The sequence below is a fragment of the Daphnia pulex genome, chromosome 3 (assembly GCF_021134715.1).
Source record: "Daphnia pulex isolate KAP4 chromosome 3, ASM2113471v1".
Lineage (NCBI taxonomy): Eukaryota > Metazoa > Arthropoda > Branchiopoda > Diplostraca > Daphniidae > Daphnia > Daphnia pulex.
In genome coordinates, this window is record NC_060019.1 from 449,074 (window position 1) to 476,459 (window position 27,386).

Consider the following 27,386-nt stretch of genomic DNA (forward strand, 5'->3'; position numbering starts at 1 on the left):
TTTCTTTCTTCTCCAGAAATAAAAGAATGCGGGAAAAAAAGATAACTTTGCTAGTCGTTAGATGTCGCTAGCATCGCATTGTTTTCTTTTCATTTCGCAAGTTCTTGGTTCTTGCGGTTCTTGTTGCTTTTTTCCTAGTACATTCACCTATGCCTTGCTACACACTTTTTCCCCACTAACTGCTCTGAAAGGATGGCCGAGTTTTATTGTGCTCCATGTAAGGTCCAATTGAACTCGAGATCTCAGTGGGAGTATCATGAAGGTGGCGTAAAGCACAAGAGAGCTGTCACTGTGAGTACTTCAGAAGTCGACATCTCAGCAGCAAGTATTAATGAAATTGTTTGAAACATGTATTGACATCAGTATAATAGGTTGTACTTTTTTCATGTAGTTGTCTTGCCTGATGGATCTTTCAAGTGTAAAAGCTGTGATGATTTTGTGTGCTCTGGGCGTATACCTTTCGAGCAACATTTAGTAGGTCAGAGACATTTGAAAAACTTGAAAGCTGTTTCTGTAATAAGTCCTTCCGAAGTTAACATTTCAGCAAGTATAAAGGAAATTGTTATAAGTTTAAAAATCAGAATTAAATAGGTTGTACTTTTCTCTTGTAGTTGTCTTGCCCGATGGAAGTTTTAGGTGTAAAAGCTGTGATGACTTTTTCTGTTCTGGGCCTATACCTTTTGAGCAACATTTAGCAGGTCAGAGGCATTTGAAGAACATCCAGCGTCACAGAGAGTCTACCAAGTCAAGCTCAAGCTCACCTGTCAAGTCACCTCTACCTGAGCTACAAATTACTTCTCTAGTTAACTCTACTCCAGCAATGAATAATGGTTCCTTACCAATTATAGCAAGTCAAGGGTCTTCTGCATGTAAAATATTATTTAATCTAGACAAGAATTACATTCAATTTTACATCTCTTTTCTTTATATATTTTCAGTGCTACAACCAGATGGATCATACAAGTGTAAAGTTTGCCCTGGCTTTATTTGCTCAGGCCGCATACCGATGCAGGATCATTTGAAAGGGAAAAGTCATTTGAAGAACTTGAACAATTTCCCAGAAAGAAAATTTGCTTTCGAGCAGCTGAGCATTTCCACTCCTGAACCCAAAGACGATTCTATTCAGATTTCTTCAACGGTGGACGAACGGATCGACAAAGCGTGGAATCACCAGACCATTTGCGGCTACATCTACGATGAATCATTTTCAATTCTGTCTATCGAGAAGAAGATTGAAGAGTTGAGCCCACATTTTGCTTTTATCGGTCAAGACGATCCTATGCCCAATTTTGTCAAGCACTTGAGTACGTGGTAATTGTAATTTCTAAAGCATAGCAATACTTTTGTTTACGCACTATACTGGCCCTGTTTTTTGAAGAATTATAATAAAAGTGTTTGGAAAACATTAGGAAATTGGGTACTAATTTAGTACTAGTGGAAATGCAGCGTGATTTGAGACAGTACTAAAAAAACAACTTTTTTTCAGTTGATGGGAGGACCAAGGACTAAAGTGGCTGGTAACATCGACATTCAAATAATTAATAAATTTTATTTAATTAAATATCGGCAGGATTGATTGCTATTTATGGAAACCATGGGAACTAGAATCATTTCAAAGGTTTGAACATCTTTACTAGTGATTATTTATTTACTTATTTTTATTACCGCCAAGCGAACGCTGACGTTAGTCATCCACTCTCCTTTTCAAACCTGCCTGTCAGGTTTGCTATCCACCAGTTATTATTTTTAGCTATTATACTCGGTATAAATGGCGTTTTCACACGATCGAGTCTGCCTATAATAGACGTCGGATCTTAATCATTTTAGCGCGCTAGTATCGTCTGGCGATGGGGTGAATAAATACTAAAAAAACCCATTTTTATTCCCCCCTTGTTTTATATTGAATAATACGCCCATCCAACGCGTGCAGGGAGCGTGACAAATGTTTATCGATTTGATATTAACACCCCCCGTCGCCGAGAGGAAAGAAATCTTTTTCGTATTTATACAAGCGGACAACACCGCGCGGATATTATAACGATTCCGGTTGGAGACGTGCTGTGTGGGGGCCGGAACAGGAAAGATTTATCACCCCCAACGGATTTCGGTTGATTAGCCGCTTTTCTAGGTATGCATTGTATACTATATAGCGTGAATAATATGACAAGTGTGTAACCTTATTTTTCTCACCTTAAAGATTGACGTCAGCTGTGGAGACGGATGTTATTGATCGATTCCTTCGTTCTCCACAGCCGGTCGAATCCCGATGATAAGTCACGACCCTGCGAATATCCAAGTGGCTTCTCGCCCTTGTGCACAGTTCTACATATTATCGGGTGGGAAGAAGACAAAACTGGGCGCTATAGCTATATCGATCAAAACAACATTAACAAGGAGACACACACAAGTGTGTCATATAAGTGGTCACGTTTGGGCTGATGTCATTTGACGAATCGAGACAAGACACGATTGGCAGCAGCAGCAGCGATGAAAAATGGACTCTCAGGATTCTGTCTGTTCCGCTCAAATGAACATCATCGTCGTCGTGCAGTCTAAGCCGCACTCTTTTCTTTTATTAGCCGGCGTATTCTTTTGTCTCCTGCACACACAACAACCCCCCACCGGGAGAAAAGGGATAATCCTCTGGTCCATTATTTGCAGTTGGATCCGCGACATTTTGATTGACTTGCCTTACATTTTCCCACGTAGCAGGAGATTCCGGGAGTGTTGGAACGACCTATTGTTTGATTAGGCAACACAAAAGTCGATGAAAGCTTCTTATATATTTGCTCAAATCGCTGCGTGCAAAATCGTATAGCCAATAGGCAGCTCGCCAGTTGATTGTTCAAAGCTTTACACTGCGCCATTTTATCCAGTCCAGATCCCAGTCGTGTATGGAAATAATATAAGTTTAAAAAACTTGATAACTGTTATTGTGTGCGGGCCGTCATCAGCGGTGGTATTCAGAACTAGCTCCGCATTTGCAAGGGTAAAATATGGCGACACACATTCCTCTAAATATTTTGGCTGGAAAGTAATAAAAAATCAAAAAATGATGCTCGTTTATATCGTTACATCCGCGAACGGTTGCTGTGCCCCAAGGGCGTGTTTCGCAATTGAAATCATCCGAGCGTGTGCGGGAAATAAAGAAATTTGTGATTAAATTAATCCAATAAAATGGAGAACAAAAGTATCGAATGAACCTTGGATTTTTCAGGCAACGGAATCAAATTAAAAAATTAAGTTTCGGGTTTCACGGAAGGCGAAATGAAAAACAGCAGGTGAAACATTTTTTCCGAGAAATTTCAAATTTCCGTCGTGTGTCATTGGGTTCCTGCGCTAATCAGACGACTAACCAGACTCGACTACTAACTCGGTGGTAGTAATTTGAATTTCAGAGCTAGCCAACATTCTTTACCTTGGGAAAAGAAGAATATCAAGTCTTTGACGTCACAAGCAGTCTTTTCAATCCAATGTCGGTAAACCTCATAATCAAAATCCCTTTTTCTCTTTCCCATTTGGTGGTTTTGACAGATATACATACGCACACACGTAACAGTAAGAATATATAGTTCCTGTTTTTCTATATATTTTTTTAGTTCCTTTCCAGCCCTCGAGGCGCTTTTATATTGACGGAAAAATAAAATTCTTGGGAGATGCGCAAAGTAAGGGTTGCTGTTTAGCAGTCTCGGCTAGGAGTTGTCAAAAAAGTGGTCGTCGGCCACTTGTTAGAGAAGTGAGGAATTAAAATAGGAAAAAAGCTGTCGGCCTCCCCCCTTTGTTTTGTGTTGAATTATTATTTTGTTGCAAAGTTTTCGTGTTTTGGTCGACAGTTTTTGTCGTGTTTGTACTACGATAAGACACTCGACTTTTGAATGTGTCGACAAGTCTGGATGTAGAGGGGCCACAGAAAATACGGTGACCTCGATCTTTTCTTTACGTCAGTTTGATTGTTTGGCATTTTGTGCCGCAGAGAATCTGGTCACGCATACTGAGCAATTCGGCACCTGGTAAATTTCCAACAGACTTGATTCCATTTCATTAGTTGTGTACATGCCTGGCATTTAATGTTGATTTCTTTTCTTTTTGCATTTGCAGCTTTTGCAGGTTCCCACTTTTGGAATGGCACACTACATCGAACAAGGTGAGCTTGACTGACTTTAGATAACAATCAGTCGTGTTTATTTTTCTTCCAGTCAGGCATTTATTCTTTCCCCGTTTCTGGAAAGCCAGTCAACATTCTGTACGCTATCAATTTCAAATTTTCCTATTCTAAAGCCAGCTAGTGGGCAACGATTCCTTCCCATTAATGTTTTCATAGCAGGAACGGCAGGTGCTGCATACCTCCCCAGGTCACCATTTGAGTTTTTGTGTGTGTTTCGACACACACACACCCAGCATTTGAGAAAGCCACAGGCAGCCCCTCTTTTCACACAGAACACACACCTACTGCCATTGTTTTGCCTTTTTTCACCGTCACACATTTTTTCGAAAAAAACGGAAAAACGGTCGTGAATTGACGCAGCGGTTACGAAAGGAAAAACACACCTAAATGGCTCAAGTTTATAGGGCGTGATGGTGATGGGGAGGAGGATAAAGGAGAGAGAGGGGGGAAAAATAGAAATGGTCGATGTGTCATTTCTGGGGCGTTTGTTGTTGCTGCCGTTTGTACAACACACGCGGGCGCAGAAGAAACTCTACAGGACGCGCATGTCCGTTTTTTCTATGGAACAAAAAAATCCAGTGGTGGGGGGAAGAAGCAACCACCTCCTTTCGGGAGCTTTTTTTCTTTTACAGTGAAATTGCCCAGCGGTCGGGATCGTAGTGGTTTCAGTGGCTCGGCGGCTGTTGGTTCGTTTCGTTCTCATGGGGTGACACACACACAGTGCAGACGCAGAGAACCAACCAACCCCGTCCGCACACACACCTGCAACAAGGACGTTTGTTGTGTATACTGGGAAAAGTTGTTGCGGTTGTTGTTGTGATATTTATTTTTCCACCGGGAATTTGTGTGTGTGTGCGTAAGGATGTGAATATATATTTATTTAGATCAGGCGTGTGTGTGTGTGTGTGTGTGTGTTTAGAAGGAAGAAGAAGATTGGGATGCAATCACAAACTGTCGGCGACTGTAAAGGATCACCTCGGGCGCCGATTGATTGACTTGTTGTTACTTTTATTTTCGTCTTGGAAGACTGTTTGTATGTGTATGTGTATGTGAGCCGCTTTTGGCATTGATTGACATTGTCCCAAATCCAATAAGGTTCAGCCGAGGGTAAGGGATACTACCAGGCTACTACTGCGTGTGTATATTTACGCCTTTTTTATTTATTGACTTGTGATCCTGTTTTTTGTTTATCCCGAAATAGAAATTCCCGTTTTCATTTTTCTTATTTCTGATTGCATTTTAGAAGTTTACACGTCGAGTGAGGAGAGCGGTGCCGAGGATAGTGACGAGGACATCATCACCGATTACCTGTCGCCGCTGGACGACAACGGCAATTTGGATGCAGGAGCTTCAGCCGCGACCTCATCATCATCCCCTGGCGCCACCGTTGCCGCTATCAACGTGGCCGCAATTTCCACTCGTTTCTACTCAACAGAATCTCCTCCTTCACTGAGAATCTCTGCCGCCGAGGATATGGAACCAGCCGGAGCTGCTGCTGATGGGGGAGGCACAGACGACCGGATGATTAGCAATTACGCAACCGCTGCTGCTGCTGCTGCTGCTGAATCTATTCCCATCATCAGCGTCACGCAGCATTCACCAGCCGCTTCCAAGGCCTTCTTCATTTTAGGTGAAATTTTCATCCCATTATTAGTTAAGAAGGGCGTAATGATCTAATACCAAAACCACCCAAAAAGAAAAAGAAAATCTGATCCCGGAAGGGTCGGAATTCGAGACACGTCGCCCCGTTCCGCCATCCACGAAAGAATAAAAAAAGATAACCGAATTATTGGTGGACGACGTTGTTTCTCGTCGTCGTCGTAGACACACAACTCACGGAGGAGGATTGTCATGCACTACGTTGCACAACTACCCAATTCCGGTCCATTAGAGGCTCTCTTGTTTTTCCTATGTGGGCCATGAAAGAATTTTACCTCACTATTATCAACTTTGGTCTGGGCTAAAAGTAACGAGAGCAAAAGAGAAGAAGGAGCTGCTAAGAGGGGGTCCCTCTTCTGGTGGCGGATGGGGTCCGGTGGGAACGTCGTCGTCCTCTTGAATCTTCGCTCCGATCCTTGGCTCCAGCCAATGACGTCAAACGTTCCTAGTTTCTCCAGCTCCTTGTGTCTCTCCAGTTTGGATCATCTCGACAGACGCACAGTCGACTGAATTGTGTGTGTCTGTCCCGACTGTTTTTACAAGATCCTGCAAGGACATTTTCGACGTGTAGTAACAACCAAAAAGGGGAGAGGGGGGGGAATAATCGATTCCTGAATAGGAGCGAAAGTTTCTTTCTCTTTTTAGCCAAGGAAAATTGGATGCTGATTGAATTTGGTAAAAATTCCAGCCATAGAAAGAACATGGCGTGATTGGGGACACATTATTTCCGGCCGGAGGCTATTCTTCCGGCCGCAACCGGAAGGAATATCCTTATGGAAAACAATAAGAATTCCATTTCCCAGCCAAGAAACAAGAAACAAAACAAAAGTTCGTGTCGCCCAGCCCCGCACAGTTTCGGTGATTGGATCCGGCGGAGGTGTGTGCAGTCGGCCGGAAGGAGCTCGCGATCTTTTATATTTTTTCGCTGCCTTCAATTTTCTTTCCCATTTTCTGATGATGAAGCCTTTAGCCCAGCCTTTCCTTTCTCTCCCCATGTGCTTACGTCAACAGGTTTTTTTTGGACAGATGATCGATACGACGGAGGTACGGACGTGAGTTAACCGACGTGGAACAGATCCGCAGCTCCTTTTTTGCCTTCAATCTCGTCGCTCCGCTCTCTCCTCTGTGTGCGGCAGGCAGAGAGATGTGCATGTGGCCACTTAAGGGTCTCTCTCACGGCCGCTGCCCGTCCATTTTGCTGATCGAATTTCCAGCTTAAGTCGCAGTCTAGGGAAGAGGGAGGCCATTGAAAACTCAAAGGTGAATTATCAAGTGAAATACGAGAAGCAAACCCCCCACCTAGGAGCTCCTGGTAAAATTGTAGAAGAATTTTTGGCCTTTTTTCAGTTGTAACGAAATTTTTTCACGCGTCCAATTTTTCGATTAATTCGACGTAAAACCGGATCGATGTGTCGTAATGAGACTACGAGAAAGCGAATGGGAAGGGATGTTATTAGAGCGCCACTGGGTTTCAGGTTCTGCAGATCGGATCAGGAGGTTCTACGGTACTGGGCCTACACACCCGCTGGAATACCTTGGCACACCCTATCCCCTTCCACCTCCTTCTAGGTTAAACAGAGAAAGGCCGGATTGTAGCCGTGTGTGACGTCAATAACGACGTTGTCTATACAAGAGGAGAAAAAAGTAACTTTCCCCCCCAAAAAAAAGAATACAACAACCCCGAGGGAAATAGTTTGTGGGTTCTGTTTAGAAAGAGAAACAGGAGCTCGGCATTTTTTTTAAAAAAGAAAAAACACCTTGATCTTCTCATCCGTGGATCCTAATGGCTAATGTCTTGTGTGTGTTTCCATCACACACACACAGAGAAATATGGAAGGATTGACTCTAAATGTTTATTTGTTTGTTTTCGCTGCAGCTGCTGAAGGAAATCTGAAATGGAATTTCATTCCTACCCGAGAAAATAATAATCCCGCCGGAATAGAATCCCGTTTTTTTGTTTTTTGTTATTGGCCCAAAAGGTTTCGAAAATCGATAACGTGTGAAAGAACCTTTCGCCTCCCTTCTACGGCTGTGTACACGTTAGTAGTAGCACTTGTGTGTGTGTGTGTCTTTGGATTGTGCGAAAATCCTTTTTATTTTGTCGGTTTAGCCCCGTCCCAAGGATTGGGCACCCACATATATCTTTGATAGTTCTTCTCCTTTCATCCGTCTTTGACTTTTTCTTTTTCCTACTGGCCGGGTGTAGTTGCGCTGGATACAATAATAATATTATTTTGGGTGGGGGGGAGCTCCTTATATTGCCTCGTATAGTGTGTACTTACTTACCTATCTCCTGGCCCTGGGTTCGTCCCTTAACGGCAGTCCCACCGACTTATGGCATTCCCTTATTCTTATCGATTGGATTGCGGATGCCTTCGCTCCTTTACACACACACACTGTGTGTGTGTAAGGGCTGAAAGGAAGGAGTGTGTAGTAATAGTAGTTGTAGGAGTAGTAGTAGTAGTGCGCCCCTTTAGGTTTGGGCACAAAAGACGAGAGATGGAAACGGACTAAACTCTTGGAAACGGAAGACGATGGGACATGGATGGAAAATGTTCCAACGGGTCGTAGGGGATACAGATCCTGACAATACGAATCGATCTTTTTCCTTATCAATATTCATTTCTCCCTTTCCATTCTGGTATAGAGTTCCCTGGATATCCGATTGATGTTGTTGTTTTGTTCATTTTGACGGCGTCTGGTGCTCCTGAAAGGATTTTTCTTCTTCAGGGTTCAGTTGAATTGACAATTGGATTTTTCTAGGAATAAAAATTGAATGGAGGAATTTTTTGTTCCCGTTTTATATCATTGTCGATCCTTAATTGAATTGAATTTTTTCTATTTTGCAGAGGACAACCTTCGGCAGTTGCACGGCATCCAGGAGAGTATCCAGCGGATGAGACAAGTCAGCGTGCAGACACTACGACTCCAGGTATACAGTTGGCAATCATCACTTTCTCAGCAGGATCTCCTCTTTTCTTCCCATCGTCCGTTGATAGAGACGTTCATTCATCCATCCGCCCGTCCTTTTATTACTTTCTTTTTGCGCTTCGTGCCGAAAATGGGGGTAAAGAATAATCTGATGGATGATGGCGGGAGGTGAGCACCGACACATCATCCATCAGATTCAACCCAGGCGAAAAATGGCACGTCACGGCCCAGGGAGGATCGATTGAATCAGCTTCCTATAGAAAGAAAAACGTGCAATCAGGTTGATATTTATGATGATTCGAGTTGATGGGGTTCGTGCTGGTTTGCGTTTAGTTGCTCGTTAAGGCGAGAGAGGAGAGTTGGGCACCACGGCATCGATTAGCGGATTTGGGCGGGTTGGGTCGCAGCAGCAGCAGACGACAGGAGCCACTCGTATCTCCTTCATCTTTCTTTCTTTTCAGGCTCCTTAATGATGACTTAAAGCTCTGCTCTCATCTCTCTGGTGGCTCCTTCTTCTTCTCAGCTCCTTTGTCATTATCATTTGCCAACCGTATTGTCTCTCTTTTTCTCCTCCCTTTGACTCTCTTCTTTCCCTCGAGAGATCCTGACGGGGAAGAAGAAAACAAAAAACTTTGCTCGAATCCCAGGCGCCCAGTCTGCCTGCGTGAATCGTTTTTCGCCAGTTATTTGCATTGGGCGGGCCACCCACCTTGAGCCAAAGATAAAAGGAACGCTCCTGGATTTTTTTGGGTTGACAGAAGCAGCTCCTGATTTCCCTGCTACTCGTCGAACCATTTTGTAAAACTAGAAGAAAGAAGAAGAAAAAGATTAAATTGCGACTAGGAACTATAGGAGGAGTATGTGTGCGGAGGAGGAGGACGCCATTTTCCTCTCGACTCGGCACTGGAGAGGAGAAGCATCTCGAATCGATTCCGCTCCAGTTGGATTTAAGGCCCCCCAAAAAATTCCCTTTTCTTCCTATTTTTTCTCTCTCTAACCAACCGCAGTAGTAGAAAAACACATTTTTCAGTCGGTCTCCTATTTTATTTTATTTTGACTGGGAAACGGTGCGGGATTCACTCGAAGAAAATCAGCCGAGAATTGGGCGTTCCCCCGTGTTTTCTTAAATGAAGCCATTACTGGGGTCTAGTACTGGGCGAAAGCATCGGACGTGAGGAGTCACTGATTAGCTCCTAACTGGTCGTCATTCAACATTACAAGAATAACGGGGGGAGAATAAAGAAACGCATCGATCCCGTCGTGTCAAACAAAATCCTAAAGAGAGAAAAATACTTTTCCCCTTCGCGTCAAACAGGAGCAGAAGGTCGAGCTCCTTTCAACATAAAAAAGGAGAAAAATGAAAAGAGAAAAAATGGACCAGGAGAAGATGAAAACTCTTGACATCTTTTGTCATCCCCCCCCCCATTCCGTCTCCTTATTTTTCAACTGGGCTCCTATTTCTTAAAAAAGAGGAGAAAACAAAAGAAGTTGCGTCTGCCAAAGTCCAAAAGGGAAATGATGAGGAGCCGATTGTTTTCATCTCCTCATTGTTGGGACATTTTGGGATGATGGAAACCACCCACTGGCACAAGAACAGATCCTGTACATATTCCCTGTGTGTAGTTTTGCTCGTGACGTGGGGGGAAGGATCGTTTTGACGTCACGCAACAAGGTCCTTGTATGGCTCCTGATCAAGGAGCCCAAGGAGCTCGACAGTGTCTTGTGTGTTTTGCGGTGTTGGTCGCCCAGTGAGAGGACCAGGATCGCTTTGATCAACAAAAGGAGTTCAGGGTGTACTCATTGTTCAGGGACTTTTTTGCATGAAAGAGACGCTCACATCCCCGCCAGAATATTTGCAAAATCCTGGCCGTCGCCCAGGTATAAGGAGGCGAACATGTCCTCCTTGCAGTCGCGTGTGTGTGGCCAGAGCTCCTGGCGCTTCCAATTACAAAAGAGTCAACAGCTGTCAGCTGTCCTCCTTGCCTTTTTACTCCTCGGCTCCTTGTGTGCACATAAAAGTCAGGAGCCAAAAAAAAAGGAGCTTCCCCCACCCCATTTTCACTAACGAGTTCCTATTGATCTTTGGGGCCTTTCTACTACGACTAGGAGTCGTATCTCTTTACACACACTGTGTGTATTGCTCCTAGTTGGTCTCTCTACACACTCCAGTGGCCGTCTGGAATATCCGCCGGCTCTTGTGTATTATCCCCTTCCCCGTCTGTGTGCGAAACAAACGCGGATGCCGGCCCTGGGTCTCACTTCCCAGGAGCACCACCCCACACACACGCAGAAACGGTGCGATGACATGGGAGACTATTGGCCGACTCCTCGTTTTACATACAACAATAAAACAGTCGGAGTTGAGAGACGGCTCCTGTTCTCCTTCCCCAGCTCCTTTGAGGAGATATCTGTTGCTTAATGAAAATCAAGATGGAAGCAAGTACCCACCACCAATCGATCCGCACCCAACCCCAGTTGCTCCTTAAAAGCACTTAACAAACTTTTGACTTTCCTTGGCTCCTTGATTCCGGTTTGTCCAGGGTGGGGAGAAAGGAGCCCAGGGAGGAGTTGGAATTTTGACTTGACTGGGAGGTTTTCATTCAATTATCGTTTCATTTGATCATCTCGTCGGGAATTGGGAACTTGCCAACGGCTGCCACTCCCTTTTTAGCATCCACCCGGAAGGTTGGAAATGTCATTAAGGGGAGAGTGGGGAGGAGGGGGGCGAATAAGGAGCCCAGCAGAGATTTTTCATTTGATTTCAGCCATTTAACTTTTTTGTTTTTCTTGTTTGAAATTAAATGTGCAGTCGCAGGTGGGCAGGAGACTTCGCTACGGAGGAGTCGGTGCTGGATGCAACTGGAGCCTTTCCTGCCCGTCGTTGAGCGGAAACGGCGGTGGTGGCCAAGGAGGAGTTGCGTCTGGATTGGCTGGCCACGGAAATGGCAATAACAACGAGGCAGATTGGCTGGGAGCCACGCTGGCCGATTGGGACTCGCCCACTCCGCCCGGAATGGCCGCTCATTATTGGGGTAGGAGCCGGAAGGCGTTTTTTCTCCCGTTGACGTCCACTTTTCTTCTTTTCCCTCACTCACTAATTTATTCTTTTATTCCGTCGGCTGGGTTGTTGTTAATTTTATTCCACAGTCGGAGGAGATGGAGGGCCCAGTCATAAGGCCGGCCTGGCCAACGGATCGAAGCGGCGACGCAGCTGGGCCAGCCCGTGGGAAGTGGACGAGATGGGATTGGCGTCAGCCGGAGGCACATGTGGCATCACTTACGGTATGCACACATCTTCTTCTCTCGTCCAGGAGCCGAGATGGCCGACCGTCCGGCCAGCCGGAGGAGAAATGTAAAAGTTTTAATTGTCTCCCACTTTGCACGCAGAAGAGGCAGGAGGAGGAGGAGCTCTGGATGGAGTCGGCGGACGGACAAGGAGCATCAGTTTGAGCAGCGGCGACACGGATAACGAGCAGGACGCCGCCGGAGGAGGTGGCGGTCATTCGTCAAGGGCCCGACAGGCCGGAATTACCACCTCGTCGTCGGCTCTGTCGTCCGGCGAACTCAAAGTCCTGGCCGGACGGCACTCGACCCACTCACTCAACGACATGGGATTTCCCGTAAGTCAATTCGAGTCATTTAATAATTACATTTGAATCATTTAATTGTCAATTTGAAAAATTTCATCCAGTTGATTCCGGCGCTGCCGACGAAACCGCGCGGAATGTCCAAGGACGGCGGTGGTGGCGGGCGGGACGGCGATCCATCCAAGTGGCTGTCGCCGCGCATTTTGACGCTACAGAAATCCATTTCCACTCCGTCGATCCTGGCCGTCAAGGACGGGTCCAATTTGACGGCCCTGACTTTGTCGAGCATCAAGAACTCGGCGGGCGGTTCCAATTCGGCCAGCAGCGCGGCATCCGCCACCATGGCCGCCACTATCATTGGCGCTTCCGTCGGACCCGGCGCTTCCGCCGCCGGAATGATGGCCAAGGAAACGCAAGGCATCCTGATGACGGCCACAGCGGCTGGACCAACTTCGTAATTTTCAAACTTTTTCTTTCATTTTCCTTTTTTGTTCAGTTTTTGACCTCAATTTTGTTCGTTTTTTCTTTTTAATTTTCGCCACGCCCCTCATCCCAACCCACACGCCAATTGAATGGATGTTGTTGTTGTTGTTGTTGTTCAGTTCGTTCCCCCGTATTTCGTCGTACACTGGTTTGGAGAGCGAAACCGATGACGACTCTGAATTGCATTTGAACCACCACCACCACCTCAGTCACGATCACGTCTCGTCCCGTTATTCTCTTGGCAGTTTCGTCGCCGAGTAAGTTTTGTTTTCGTTTATTATTTCATTTTTATTTTATTTTATTTTTTCCCCCATCCAACGGAATGTCGCGTGATTTTTCTATTTTTCCCTCCCATTTTCAAACTCACGTGACGGAATTTTATTTTTTCACAGGCCGGGGTTCGAGAACGACGACGACGCCAATTCTTCCAAGAGACGGAAGCGCGGCAGCATCTTCTTCCGCAAGCGCAAAGTAAATCTTTAAATTCAATTCCGGAATTCCGGATTCCGGAATTTTTGCTCAAATTTTTAATTTTTTTAAAATTTCAATTCAAAAGGACAAGGACAAGGAAAAGGACAAGAGCAAATTGAAGCAGCCGCACCAGTTTGTTCCCGTTTGCCATTCGAATTCCCAGCCGTGCGACGTCTGCTCCAAATCGCTGACCAACAAGGCGGCCCTGCGCTGCGAGAGCTGCGCCATCACCGTCCACGAGAACTCATGTCGCGACCAGGTCAGCGACTGCACCCGGTTCAAAGTGCCCAAGAGCATCCCGCTGGGATCGAAAGTCTCGTCGCTGGCCAACCTGACGGGCGCCGGACACGCCAAACTCCAGTCGTCGCACTCGGCCGTCGGGGCCGCCGCTTTCACGGCCTCCAACGCTTCGTCGGCCGGCTCCTCCCTCTACTACTCGGTGTCGTCCTCGTCGGCCGCCACTTCCGCCGGACTGTCGGCCACCAATAATCACGTGACGGCCGGATCGAGTGCCAACAGCAGCGGCAGCACCTGGTCGGTGGCCCAGTCGATCGGCTCCACCCTGCCGTCGTCGTCCAATTCCTCGTCGACGGCCGCCACCAACACGCCGGCCTCCTCCTCACAGACGCCCAGCACCCCCATCGCTAGTCCGCTCTTCGGCAACAGGTAAAACATTAAATTCTCAAATCTATTTCATTCAATTCATTTAAAAAACGAACATTTTCCCTCCCAAATTTTAAATTTTGGAATTTGAATTTCCCGCCCGATGGTCAAAAGTGTTGGATTTCATCTTTCTCTCTCTTGTTTGTTTCTCCTTTTATCTTGACTGGGCTTGTTCTTTTGAAAAAAAAATTGACTGGCCTTGGCCAGCGCCGTTAGCAAGCTCAGCGGCTTGTCGCAACGGTCGCAGTGGAAGCGCGTCGCTGCTAAACTCGGCGTCAAGTACGTAATAAACACACTCGACACAAACCAACACACCAAACACACGTCGATGTTAATGTTCGTCTGGATGTTGTGCACGACGAATTTTTTAAGCCAACGGAACCGAATTTTGGTGTCCCGTCTGTCCGTCCGTCCCTCCTGGATTGCCAATTTCCCAATTTTTCAATTTGATTTTTCGTGTCTTAATTTTTTGATTTTATGGTTTAAATGAATTATTTGCATGACGTGACAATCCCTTGTGGTAATTTTCGGTCCAGCCAAATGTCGTGAATGTGGTCTCCCCCGCACGATCGTGACGAATGCAGAGCCCCCTGGTGTTTTAGATCTTGAACTTGTTGTTGATTGTTTTTCTCCTATTCTTTTCTTCTCGTTCTAATTTGAAATTGGATTTTTTTGTTTCTTTTCTTCTTTTTTGGTAATTGAAGCAAATGCGGGGCCGGCGCCGACAAGGATCCCAATGATCCAAGCAATACTCCCAGCGAGGATCAACCCAGTCATGCGTGAGTGTTCACTCCACTACTTTTTCATTTCGTGGAAACCAAATTTCTTTCTTTTCTATTAATTTTCCTTTTATTTGTTTTATTGGATGGTTGCAGAACCAACGAAGGAGACGGACACGACACCATCGAAGGAGGTAATCATTTATTTTTCAAATTTCCCGCGCTCCTGATAAGATTTAATATTCATTCTTATTTGTGATACAAAACAGTTTTCAATGCTGCCGATATCAAAGACTTGGATCTGGACCCCGAGCTGGGCATCCTGGACGAAGAGGCCGAGGCCTGGGTGGGCACGGTCGACAAGAAAATCTCCAAGAAATTGAAGGAGAAGGAAATCAAACGACAGGAGCACATTTACGAGTTTATCATCACCGAGAAACATCACTGCCTCACGCTCAAAGTCATGCAAAAGGTGAAATAATTTTAATTTAAATCATTTCAATTGACTTAACGAGTCCATTTTTGCTGGATTCAGATTTTCGCCGAAGGAATGCGGAGGGAGATGCGGCTGAGCTCGGAGACGGTCGACAGGATCTTCCCGTGCCTGGAGGAGTTGATCGAGTACCACCTGCAGTTCCTGCGCCGCCTGAGGCAGCGCCAGCGTCAGGAGTCGATCGTGTCGACCATCGAGGACATTCTGCGGGTCCAGTTCTCCGGTCTGCTGGGCGACCAGCTGCGCTCTCTGTACGGCGAATTTTGCAGCCGCCACCAGGAGGCGGTGTCCATGTACAAGGAGATGATCAAGGAGGATCGCAAATTTGCCGCTTTCGCCCGCCAGTGCACGTTGAATCCGCTGTGCAAGAAGAAGGGCATCCCCGAGTGCATTCTCTTTGTCACGCAGCGCATCACCAAGTACCCGCTCCTCATCGATCCGCTCATCAAGACGTCCAGGGAGCAGCCGGAAGAGTGTCTCAAACTCCAGCAAGTCCTCGGATTCGTCAAGGTTCGCTGGAAAAATTCGCCCCGAATGTTTCCCCAATTAACTTTTTTCAATTTATTTCGGATCGATCCTGCCAGGACATTTTGATTGGAGTCAACGCCCAAGTGGCCGAGAAGGAGCGCAAGTTGAGGCTGATTGAAGTGTACAACAAGATCGACGCCAAATCGGCCACCACCTACAAGAACAAAAAGTTCAAAAAGTCGGACCTCCTCTCAAGCAACCGGCGGCTCATGTTCGAGGGCGTGGCCTATCTCAATCACGCCAGGGGCAAAGTCCAACTGGTCACGGTCGTCGTCCTCTCGGACGTTGTTTTCTTCCTTCAGGAGTCGAACCAAAAATTCCATTTCGTCACTCAGGACAACAAGGTACCGCCCCTTTTACCTTTTCAATTCACTTCTCATTTAAATTAATCGAATCTAATTCAATTCAATTCCAGGCTGGAGTCATTTCGCTGCAAAAGTTATTGGTCCGCGAGAAAGCCGGTGGCCAGGACACGCGGAGCATTTACTTGATCAGTTCCAATCCGGACGAGCCGGAAATGTACGAGCTGCAGTGCCAGAATCCGCGCGAGAAGCGCATCTGGATCGATACGATCCGGGCGGCCGTGGAACAGTGTCCGGAAGACGAGGAAGGGAACGTGAGCGAAGGCGAGGAGCAGCGCAAAATCCGCGAGGCCCAGGACATTAAGACCCGCCAGCTGATCGCCACCCTGAGGGAGAAGGATCGACAGCTGGGCAGTTTGCTGGAAGAGAAGATGGCCACCTTTTGCGAGCTGGTGGAGCTGCTGGCCAACAACGAGGACAGCACCAGCTCCTGGCTCCTCCTGGGCTCGGACAGCGCCCCGCCCAAATACAGTCACCTGGTCGAGCAGGGATTCCAGTCTGCCCAGGCCAAGGAAACGCTGTCGCAGGCCATGACGGAACTCTGCCGCCTCTTGGGTTTGCTCCTCTCCAGCAACGCGGCCGCCAACTGGAACTTGTCGCGCAGCGTCAGCTCGGTGGGCGAGAGGCACAGCGACACGTTCTCGATGCCTCTGCTGCCCAAACGGGCCGAAACGTTCGGCGGATTCGACCAGAACGGCAAGGAGAAGGGCTGCGTCAAGAAGAAGTCGGCCACCGATTTGACGGCCGTCGAGTCGACCACAACAACAACCAACGAACAACAACCGGCTTCCTGGTCGGCCCAGACTCCGCCCGTCTTGCAGTTGAACGGCGACCAACAGGCGATGGGATTGGAGCTGGTCCACAACGTCAGCACGCTCCTGTGTCTGTTGTCCAGTCAAGCGACGGCCTTTGAGTCGTTGCGCAATGATTTCCTGGCCGAGATCAAAGCCAGTCGCAGCGGGACGGCCCTGACGTCGGCTCCTTTCGGCTCCTCGTCGGCCACTTTGGCCAAATTCCAGCACAAGGCCAGTCACAACCAGCGGCTGGAGGAGTTGCGCAACTTGCAGGATCGGCTGTCGAAGGAGAAGGCGGAATGGTCGCGCGAGCGGACCATGCAGGAGGAGCACATCAGCGAGCAGCGCAAGCAGCTGCTCAAACTCCAGGAGCAGGTCAGGATCGAGAACACGGACATCCAGCAGCAGAGGGAGAATCTCTACCAGAAGCTGGAAGCCCTCAGGGGCCAGGGAATCCTCCTGAGTCCCAACATGACGATCGTCTCGACGGCTCCGATGGCCTCGGCCGTCAGTCCGACATCCGGCGGCGAAGACGCTGACGCGACGGGCGGCCCGTCGTCACCGCCTCCGCCCAATCCGCCGCCCAACTCCACGTCGCTCCTCCCATCGCCCACGCCCTCGTCGGTCGATTTGGGCCGGCGGAAGACGAGTAATAACCCATCGATTCTTGTTTGATTATTTGATTCAATTGATTTGTAACATTTGCAACTTTTTTCCAAGTTTCAGGAGGATCCAACACGGCCGGAATGGGATCGGCCAGCGCCGGACTTCTCAAACGGGAGAGTTGCAGCAACTTGCCGCTGCCGATGAATTTGATCAGTGCCAAAAACGAGCAGAAGGCCGTCGTGGCGGCGCAATCCAACACTTTGCCCATCAAACAGCAACTGCCCATGAAATTGGCCAAGTTGGGAGCCGCTCTGGGATCGGCCGGGCACGCCACCGGCGGCAATAGCAATAGCGGCGGCAGCAACAATTCCAGTCACGGCAGTCCGCACGGCAACGTGGCCTCACCCACCGGCGGAGGCCTCGTCCAGCAGCTGCTGCCGCTTCGTCTCTCTGAGAGTTTGGAGCACAAACGGGCCAGTCCCAAGGTTCCGTCGACGGATCCTTTCAAACCCAAACTCAGTTCGAGCAGCTTCAGCCCGCCGGCCAGCAAGAGCGAAGACTTTGTCGCCGGCCACAGCCGGACGGGCAGCAGTCCGGCGTCCATTCAGATGCTCAGCCCCAGACACCACCACTACCACCACACAACCGCCACCACCACCGCAACAACAACTTCAACTGCCAGCGCCGGTGGCAACATGCATCCGCCAAAAGTTCCCGACAAGCCGGCCTCGCTCTTGCTGCAGCAAGCGGCCAGGGGCTCGCCGCAATTGCCTCCGCCGCCAGGCCATCACCAACATCACCAGGCCCAGCCTCCGCCCAAAGTTCATGATCCGGAGACTAACCAAGAAATTGTTTTCCTTTAAAACCAAACCCCCTGGGTTCAAAACAACAACAACCATTTAATCTTCAAACAAAACAAGTCTTTTTATTTAATCATTTTATATTTTGCTCTCCATTTGGCCCATGATTTGTTTTATTTTTTTCCAGCGATTTTGGGTCGACTTTTTTTAAATCATTTCTTTTAGATCTGACGAAAATCTCCATTTGTTTAACCCCCCGTACATTAATTCGTTTTTATTTTCAACGGGGAAAATAACACACACAAGGTAAATCTCATTTGATTCGGCAAATGGAATTTTTTAGAAAAAACAAACACGCAAACGTCGAATATTTTCACCAAACGTTTTCGGTTGAGTGTTAGTGTGTGTGTGAATTAACTTTTTTTTCTTTTCAAAATTGCTAATTAATAATAGCGAACGAGATCTACCCCATTTGATTATTATTTGGCGAATGACAATTTTATCGTTTTTTTTTTAATTTTTTTAACTGGCGCATTTTGGGCGGGAAAATTCGAATCAATAAAAATTCGGCGGCTAGACTTTTTATTCCTCGTAACGTCGAAATCATTCCGTGCCGCTTTTCAATTATTTTGTAGTAAAAGAAGAAAGAAAGAAGATAAAAATGTGGTGAATCATATGGAGGAGAAAAAAAAAAGTTCGAAAAAATTTAATTATATTTAACCCTTCCCCGTCCTTGAAAGTAATAAAAAAACGAATCGTAAACTCCTGTATCCCCTGCCAGGACCTCGGGTGTGTCCGTGTGTGTGTTTGTGTGCGTGTGTGTGAACGAGTTCAATCATCACCATCAACAATCACAAGCAAAACTTATTATTATTTGGTTTTTACGTGTCATGTCATTTGTGTGGGGGGGAATTTTGTTTGAATTTCCTTTTGTTTCCCGCCGTTTTTTTTTTAGTGTATGTGTATGTGTTAGTGTCGCGATGACAGCCAGCGCGTGTCGACAATAATATCTATGCACCGTAAAAGAATAAAAAAACAAAACAAAAACCAATAAAACATGTTTTAAAGAGGAGATATCATTTCTCGTTGTTGTAGTTTTGACGATGAATGTCTTTGCCCGCGTTATTACGCAATTGTGTTAGCCACGCCCTCCCATCACACTTCTCCAAATGAACCCCTTCCTTTTTTGAAATCACCCCGCAAAAGATTTTTTCTTGATCGGAAAATGTTAGACGACAAAATAGGAAATTGGGTTTCGATCGACCTTTTTTTTTTTAAATAATCTGTAAATAGGAATAAAGACACAGCCTCTTTACTTCCCGCCACCCCTTCTCCTGTATACCAACGATGGAGCACCAATACTGTTATGTGAAGTAATACAAACAAAAAAATACATTGACCAAAACTGAACTCGGGACTTGAATTCGTTTTTCGTTCAATTTTAAAATTATTTTCAAACCCGACAGTAGAACTCCATTGAATTTTTGTTTGTCTTTAGAGTTCCACTGTCGTAAGAGTTCTACTGTCGCATAAAAAGAAATTTAAAAAAATTATTTAAAATATTGGGGTTCAATTGTCGGTGGAGTTCTTCTGTCGGCAACCCAGCAAAACTAGCAACTACCAGTCACAAAATGTGTTCCCTGCGTCCAAAGTCTTTGATACAACACGTCTATAGCAACTACCAATTACCCTTGTTAGATGTCGCTGGCATCGCTTTGTTTACTTGTCACGTCAGAAGTTCTTGCTGCTTTCTTCGTGATTTTCTTTATGTTTTTTGGAATAAATTCAACGCCATTTAAAATGTAAGTTTCTCTGATTCTGATTCTTTTACTGTATAGTTTATTTTGATTGCTTTGTCTTGTCTTGTTTTCTATTTGCAATTCTATTTTATACTCGACGACTTCTTTTCTTAAATTGTCTACTAATAATACTTGCTTTAAACTCTGTTCTGTGTCTGCGTAATAATTCCTTAATCAGGCCCTTCTGGCGAGTCGCAAACGAAGTGTCAAAATAGATATAACTTAAAAGTTTCTTCATTTGATCCTTTTCAGCTGTCAAAATAGTCGTTAGTTTCAGTTACTTTGTAGCATGGTTTGCCCATCCCTGTAAACATTTTTCGGCAGTTTATGTGTGGTAAATGACGATAACTATTCCACCAACAAAGCTCACTTGTTAGATTTTTAATAATGTGTTTTTATTTTTTACTTCCGGTTTTCTCATTTCTGTCAGTAGTTCAGTAAATATTCATCTGACACACAAAAGAACCACATATTCGTGATCTTCGTCAAATTTTTGGTAAAGTTCATGTTTTCTTTTGTACGTACGCGTACTTCCGGTTTTGAGAATGTTCCTGAACTATAGTTCAGGAAAATTCTCGATTTTGGCCAAATTTTGGATTTCGTTTAAATCACACCCAATCGTCCCCAAATTTCACGTAGATCACGAATATTTAGTTTATTTTCATGACAGCTCAATTGTTTAGGCGCTATCGCTTACTTCCGGTATACTTCCGGAAAATTTGCATAAAACTAGCAAGTGAGCTTTGTTCTCTGTACTAATCTCAAGATTGAATGCTAGGTTGTAGCAAACAAACATGCGATTTTCAAGTTTTGTGAGCATCTTAAGTCCAGTCCTTAATAATGAGTTTTTAGGCGTGTCTAATAGATGGCGTGTTAATTGTTTGTGTCAGTTTTGGGCTTATGCCGGTTTGCTGTCAAGAGTTAAGCTATCTTTTCTTCGAAAATTACCAATGTAATTACAGGTAAATTCGAGTGATTTCATCTGTGAATTGTCGGTGATGTGTTCTATTTTGTGTGCATGTTTATAAACTTAATGTATCTCATCAACTTACAGGAGAAAACGTGTTGAAGGGTCGTGCAGCTTACTGCTGTCAACCATTTATGTGTTCAAAATCATTGTATTCTACTGAATGTGCCATCAAAATGAACAGGTAACAACCATTACTAGCTTTATTAATACAGTATTGCAGTACATATACTTCTCATCTTTTATTAGGATTCATCATAATTGTCTGCTGTTTGTATTGGACTTGCTAGATCGCCAATCCCAGCCATGCCCCAATTTTGAGTGTACACTACTAACTGTTTAATCATCATAGACGTCAAGCACATTGATAACACAAACTATAAACAAGGTAACTTATTGTTTTATTTTATTTACAGGTTCTTCATTACAGGTTTCTAAAACATTGGCATGACAGATTCTATGAGAAGTCATATTTCGAAGGAAAAGGACAAGGACCACACAGTCAACAAGGTTCCTTGTTTGCTAACCCGTTGGCTGCTACCCTTCAATCTCCTTGTTTACTTCCTTACACAGGTCCTATTGATTTGAGGTATTACTTTCTTTCGCTACAACCTCATTTGAATTTTATTGTCATCAAAATAAATGTTCATTCTGCTTTCACAGGGTAACTCTTTCGGGCCTGATGACATCAAGTCATCAACTGTTGTAAACTGACGAGAGAATGCTGCAATTCAAGACTGATACGTTGTGTAGTTGTTAGATAAATGACAAGTTCATAATCTGGGCTCCCTTCTTTTCTGTGGCCCCATTTCCCTAACTAACCACTAACCAACGCCCGCCGGTGGTCACTCACCCGCTGTGAAACCAGGAGGAGGGGAGGGCTCTGGTCGAACGGGGACTTGGAAGGCGCGTGATCCGATGAAAACTTTTGGAGGGTCATGAGTCTAACCCGGAAGCCTAGTATGACTACATCTCCCCAGTAAAACTTGCCTCGTACTTCTCTCTTCTTCTCGGTCCAGATACATATCTCTGGGGGCCGTAGACATTTCCTATAACAGCATGTGCGGGTTAAAACAATGCACCCACTACCCAATGAAACAAATAGCCATGGTTTATTTTTTGTGAAAATCTCCGTCAGTCAAGTTACAAAGACGATGTAGATTTCCGCAAAACTTAACCACCGCTTTTTGTCTCATTGCCGCAGCGGTGGTGGCGGGTTGCGTTTAAACTCGTGCAGTAGTAAACCGTCTTGAACCGGAGGCTCTGTCTATTGAAATTTTTGAACATTTTAAAAGGAAAATAAAATTTAGTTCATATAGTGTATTTTTTTTTTTATTTATAACAGATATTACATGGATATGGTATAAGGTTTAACATTGGTTTATAGGGTTAAGGGTATAGATTTAAGGGGTTGGTAGGTGTATATTTACAGGGTTTGAAGGATTGGAAGGTATATATTTTTGGGATTTGGAGATTAATTGGTAGGAATACATTTGTAGGATTATAAATTAACTGACTTTATATCCAAACTTGAATTGTCCTCCCTCCCCCCTCCACAATCCACCACTTTACTTTCCCAACCCCAAAAACATGTTTATTACTTGTTAGACATACACACCCCATTTTTTTTTTTTGCTTCTGAACTTATTAACGGCAAACTGCAATAGTAACGATGACAATAATTTAACAAAATATGATGCAAATTCGGTCTAAAATCAGCATCAAGGAACGGCCAACTGAACTTGATGTAGAAATATCTTTCACCAGCATAGGCTTCAACAACGCTCCACAGCGGACAGCAACTACGCTAACCTATAACCAAAATGAAATGAATTAATCTAGATGAATAAATGTCACTTCATGTTATTGACAATAGCTAAAGCCCTTAGCTGGCTGCATGAAATCCAAGAGTAAGTTGGTCAGCAACAAAGAAGGTAATACTTTTACCAGACTGATAATCCAATTGATAAAAAAAAAACTCAATTACTATTTTTACTATCAACTATCAAGGGAACAATGTCTTAATAAATTACTTAAACAAAAATGACAGAAGTTAAAGTAAACTATGCAAACACAATCCTTCAGATTAAAAGTTGCAAAAGAACCTATCAGCTAGCAAGCATTTACAAGGTAGACAACTGAAAATTCTACAACAAATAAGTTGAGAGATAGTCACCGACTAACTAAGTCTGTAGTCTCACAGTTAGAAAGTTGAACATATTTACCTGAATAGTTCTGAAGTGTTCCTTACAAAATGTACAGCCGGTACAGGAAAAAGAGGAATTTATCCTTGGCATGGCTGTCCAATTTCAAAGAGCTCAATTTCCCCTACATGAGGGAAGAACAGAGTTACTTAAAACAGGTAATCAAATGCGGTTTTTATTACTTCTTTTCAGACCTGGAGTGTTACAATTCTGGCTCGGGCTTTATTCAATGAGGGGAAAGAATTAAGGTAATTACTTGTTGTGATTGTGATGGGTAAATGATTTTCAATCTTTTTGTTGGTATCCAACTCTTTCAGCCACTCTGTGCAGAACTCTAAAAACAAATAATATTTAAAGCTTTATGAATATATCTATTATACTGCAGGGTTCTCACTTTTCAATGCTAGGAATTGTCTCTCAATAGCGGGTGGTGTCAAGTGAAGAAAGTTGGGGATCTTCATCAACTCTGCATTGGCAAATTTACCGGGTGGTGTAGGCCACGGAACTACCCAGCCCTTATGCAAGGGAAGCGGGACACTAGCTGGATGGAAAGATCTGGCAACTGGCCAAACCAAGGGTCAGTCTTGACATTTTGTTGGAACTGAAAGGTCTCTTGTATACTTTGCGTCGGTATGATCTCATATTCAACGACTTGTTGGAACTCAGATCCAGCGAACGGAATTCGTCATCTCCTAATAAATTTTAACAGGATGCCAGTTACAGCCTTGCAGCACATGCAATTCACGTGTAAATAATCTAGGCCTAATGATACTAAGTGCCAGTTTGAAAATATAAAAGTTACCATCCACTTTCTGAATTTCTTTTTTTTTGCGAAATGATGTGGGATAATTGGAAATGGGTCTAATTGACACAAACTGCTGAAAATTACGGAAAACTCGTAGGCCTAGGCATAGGTTGACAATTGCAGACATTTTATTCGATTTATAGCAGACTAAAAGACAAGTTTCATCGCCATCTATGATTCACATTTACAACTACTGATATGGAACAATAAGTCTTCGCTACGTGAGACCGCCGCCATTTTTTTGTAGCACTGAATCACTGATTGTGATTGTTGATTGCATGGGTTGATTGAAAGGTATCGTTGGATAATCCGTACGGCGTATTTTCCTTCCTTACAGTTTTCTTCATTAAAATGTTATTTCCTTTTTAGTTTGTTGGATGTGACTGAATCTTAATTATTTGTGTGTTTGTTTGTGTTTGTGTGGTAATAACCTAGCCTATTAATTTCTACTTGGAAATTTCAGCTGATCATGTGGCCTACATTTTGCCAAGATGTCGTCTCTTTTTCCTGTACGTACCGGCTGTACGTTTTGTAAGAAACACTTCAGGTATATATGTTCAACTTTCTAATCATGAGACTTAGTTAGTTGGTGACTATGTCTTAACTTTCCTGTTGTAGAACTTTAGTTGTCTACCTTGGAAAAGCTTGCTAGTTGTAGGATCCTTCACAATATTTATTTCGAAGGATTGTGTAGTTAACTTTAACTTCTGTCATTTTGGTTTTGTCATTTGAGACACTGTGTCCTTGATAGTTATTGATTTTTATTATTTTTTGATAGTTATCCAGCCGCCAAGATGGAAGAGTCTTCTTCTTCAGCATCTCAGGATGTGTTTAGTAAAACGAGAATACAGAAACCGTCGCCCAACTCTCACATCAAATCCTGCCTCGTTCCTGGCACTCAGTTTGGCGTCAGTTCGTCATCTTCTGTGACGAGTTGTGCGCCGCCATGTCCCGGCACGGACGCCAAACCGGCCAGCAATACGACGGATGATCTCCATCGACAACAGTTTACCTGCATCACCTCGACCAACAATCAATCGCCACCGCCATCCAGTTCGGGTGGTGGTGATGAACGTCGGTCGAGAAAACAAAAGAGTCCGCGCAAAGGCCTCGATTCCAAAGACGTTTCCACCAACCTGTAAAGAAATTTTAATTTAATTTTGATTCGTTTTATACAATTCATTTGATTATTATTGATCTGTTAGGACAATCATGTGGGAGAAGCAAAAGGATTGGACCTGGACGAATGAATGTGAATTCAACGTGTTGAACAGCCAGCAGGAGCCGTACTGTTGCGTCTGCAGTGTCCTCAGACCCTGGACGCCACAGAAACCTCTACAATCACCGGACCAACCACCGAAATGGTCTGCCGTTGTGTTGCCGGATGCATTGTTTGACTCGGAGCGGCATGAAATCACCTCGTCGATCCTCTTGCGCTGCTCGTCCTGTTGCATCTGCGTCCACGCCAAGTGTTGCGGACTGGCAGAGTCGACGGTGACCGACAAATGGGTCTGCCGGCGCTGCGAACGCAGCCCGACTGACCGACAATTGATCAAATGCTGCCTCTGCCAGAAGCGAGGTGGACTCCTCAAAGGGACGACTGACGGCCGCTGGGCTCACGTTGTGTGTACAATTTGCTTCCCGGGTGTTTCTTTCGTTAATCCGGACAATCGCGAGCCCATCTTTATCAGTCCACTGGGCTGGAAGGACTACTTGTTCCTGAATTGCAGCTACTGCTCCATCAACCAGTCCGATTACGGCGCCAACAGTGTCACCTGGCATCACGGCAGCTGCCTTCCTTGTGTCAAACAATGTGGACGGGCGTTCCATCCCCTGTGCGGCCTAGTCAATGGTGTACGGTTCACGATTAGTCAGGATGGCGACTACTTTTCCGCCAACTGCTGTTCAACCAGCCACACTCCTCGATCGACCACATCCACCTTCAGAAAGAAGGCTCCTGTTCATGTGTCTGTCGGCCAACAAGTCTACGCCAAACATCCCGAATCGGGTGAATATCATCTGGTGAGTTTTTCCGTTTTTATTTTTTATTATTGGCAAGCTTTAGCTCTTTAACACGACTGGTTGGTTCATTTGACAGGCTGATGTGACGGACAATACTCAGACGGTCACGTACTATTCTGTCGATTTCAACGATGGGACAAACAGCCAAGATACTTATCCGGAAGACATCAAGAATTACAATTGCAAAGAGGATGGCCCACCCCTTGCGGGAGCCGCCGTCGAAGTCTTGTGGACGGACGGCAAGAGCTACGACGGCCACTATCGAGGCTTCACGAAGCGTAAACTCTACAGTTTATCCTTCCGCGACGGAACCAACACCGTCATCACCGCAGAGAGACCTGATTTTTATCATCCTGACGAGGATCTACCCAAAGATCTTAGAATTCAACTGGACAAGCAAAAGGCAGCAGCAGCGCAAATGCAACGACTCCAGCATGCCTGTCCAGCCATTCAACCTTAATTGTGTGTTCTTTAAATCAAACTTGAGTCGTGGCAACTAAATAAGCCTTTTCTTTCCTTTTTTGTTTGTTTTTCTCCTCCTCCCCCCTTCTTCATTATGATGTGAACTTAAGTTATTTCAAACAATTCGTATTTGGGCTGGATAGGATGAAGACTAAGAATATTGAATCCACCTGTAACCACATTTATTTTGTCTTGAGTTGGAATGATATAGCCTTGTGTGTGTGACTTGTAAGAAAATTGTTACTAAAACATGTAATTTGAATGACTGCGCGGGAATGTGACGATGATGATTGTGTTTTTTTGGACTTTTGTTTTTTTCTGGATTCTGAACGAAGGATAATATTGTGTCCCCCCAGCTGCTCTACTTGTTAATTTTTGTAATTTTTTTCTTTTCTTGTTCTCAAAGAAATACCTCGTTAATTGCCGGCACCCTATTACGATAGAGTGTTCGTGTTATTCACACAAACAAATAACGTATACAGCTTTGTCTTATATTATTCATAACCAGCATTCGATTGAAAAGATGATTTGTTGAGTTTTGTTTCCATCCTATTCTCTCGTATTACTCCAGAAAGACAAGATTGAAAAAAGAAATCTGTGTGAACTTCTAGTGGGAGTTATCAGCTGCTGACTTGGCTGTTTGAAAAATCGAATAAAGTAGTCGCAGTATTAAATTGTGTCCTTGTATTCCTAATTTTTTCAATTTGAATGTTGCGACATAGATAAAAGATGACGATGATTGACTCACGAGTGGTCTTTATCTTAGGTAATGGTTGCGACAATATTTATCTGATCAACAAATATACTTTGATTTTGATATCTAAAATGGCAACGTGAAAGATAACATACGAAATTACGAAATTACG

The 27,386-nt window shown here is 44.8% G+C and overlaps 3 protein-coding genes and 1 pseudogene across 12 annotated transcripts; 3 read left to right on the forward strand and 1 right to left on the reverse strand.

The window, feature by feature from the left end:
* Positions 1-77: 77 nt before the first annotated feature.
* LOC124190754 lies at positions 78-1,365 on the forward strand. The gene is made up of 4 exons (XM_046583598.1): positions 78-325; positions 392-547; positions 612-869; positions 939-1,365. Exons 1-4 carry the CDS (start codon positions 193-195, stop codon positions 1,313-1,315), a joined length of 924 nt encoding a protein of 307 aa, XP_046439554.1. The 5' UTR covers positions 78-192; the 3' UTR covers positions 1,316-1,365.
* A 2,232-nt stretch (positions 1,366-3,597) lies between these two features.
* LOC124190743 (A-kinase anchor protein 13-like) lies at positions 3,598-19,671 on the forward strand. Of its 10 annotated transcripts, none has more exons than XM_046583574.1 (19): positions 3,600-4,010; positions 4,099-4,144; positions 5,409-5,795; positions 8,674-8,756; positions 11,565-11,787; positions 11,903-12,037; positions 12,146-12,375; positions 12,447-12,796; positions 12,945-13,082; positions 13,218-13,296; positions 13,382-13,962; positions 14,167-14,238; positions 14,664-14,738; positions 14,835-14,872; positions 14,948-15,150; positions 15,214-15,681; positions 15,756-16,043; positions 16,115-17,504; positions 17,576-19,671. In XM_046583574.1, exons 2-19 carry the CDS (start codon positions 4,123-4,125, stop codon positions 18,322-18,324), a joined length of 5,511 nt encoding a protein of 1,836 aa, XP_046439530.1. In that variant the 5' UTR covers positions 3,600-4,010; positions 4,099-4,122; the 3' UTR covers positions 18,325-19,671. The 10 variants fall into 10 exon arrangements, with proteins under 10 accessions (XP_046439535.1, XP_046439530.1, XP_046439531.1 ...); XM_046583575.1 differs by having other exon boundaries at positions 3,601-4,010; positions 12,143-12,375; positions 17,582-19,671; XM_046583573.1 differs by having other exon boundaries at positions 3,602-4,010; positions 4,108-4,144; positions 12,143-12,375.
* Positions 19,672-22,338: 2,667 nt separating this feature from the next.
* On the reverse strand, positions 22,339-24,193 carry LOC124190763 (annotated as a pseudogene).
* Positions 24,194-24,257: 64 nt separating this feature from the next.
* LOC124190761 (lysine-specific demethylase 4C-like) lies at positions 24,258-27,194 on the forward strand. The gene is made up of 5 exons (XM_046583611.1): positions 24,258-24,330; positions 24,500-24,583; positions 24,815-25,174; positions 25,242-26,058; positions 26,135-27,194. Exons 2-5 carry the CDS (start codon positions 24,528-24,530, stop codon positions 26,516-26,518), a joined length of 1,617 nt encoding a protein of 538 aa, XP_046439567.1. The 5' UTR covers positions 24,258-24,330; positions 24,500-24,527; the 3' UTR covers positions 26,519-27,194.
* The last annotated feature ends 192 nt before the right edge of the window (positions 27,195-27,386 follow it).

Bases quoted from the DNA above. Each gene is read 5' to 3' on its own strand.
- LOC124190761 (XM_046583611.1), top strand. From the start codon at position 24,528: ATGTCGTCTCTTTTTCCTGTACGTACCGGCTGTACGTTTTGTAAGAAA. The intron at 24,584-24,814 runs GTATATATGTTC...ATTTTTTGATAG, and splicing joins TTTTGTAAGAAACACTTCAG to TTATCCAGCCGCCAAGATGG. The intron at 26,059-26,134 runs GTGAGTTTTTCC...TTCATTTGACAG, and splicing joins AATCGGGTGAATATCATCTG to GCTGATGTGACGGACAATAC.
- LOC124190743 (XM_046583573.1), top strand. From the start codon at position 4,123: ATGGCACACTACATCGAACAAG. The intron at 8,757-11,564 runs GTATACAGTTGG...TTAAATGTGCAG, and splicing joins TGCAGACACTACGACTCCAG to TCGCAGGTGGGCAGGAGACT. The intron at 12,797-12,944 runs GTAATTTTCAAA...GTTGTTGTTCAG, and splicing joins ACAGCGGCTGGACCAACTTC to TTCGTTCCCCCGTATTTCGT.
- LOC124190754 (XM_046583598.1), top strand. From the start codon at position 193: ATGGCCGAGTTTTATTGTGCTCCATGTAAGGTCCAATTGAACTCGAGA. The intron at 326-391 runs GTATTAATGAAA...TTTTTCATGTAG, and splicing joins AGTCGACATCTCAGCAGCAA to TTGTCTTGCCTGATGGATCT. The intron at 548-611 runs GTATAAAGGAAA...TTTCTCTTGTAG, and splicing joins CGAAGTTAACATTTCAGCAA to TTGTCTTGCCCGATGGAAGT.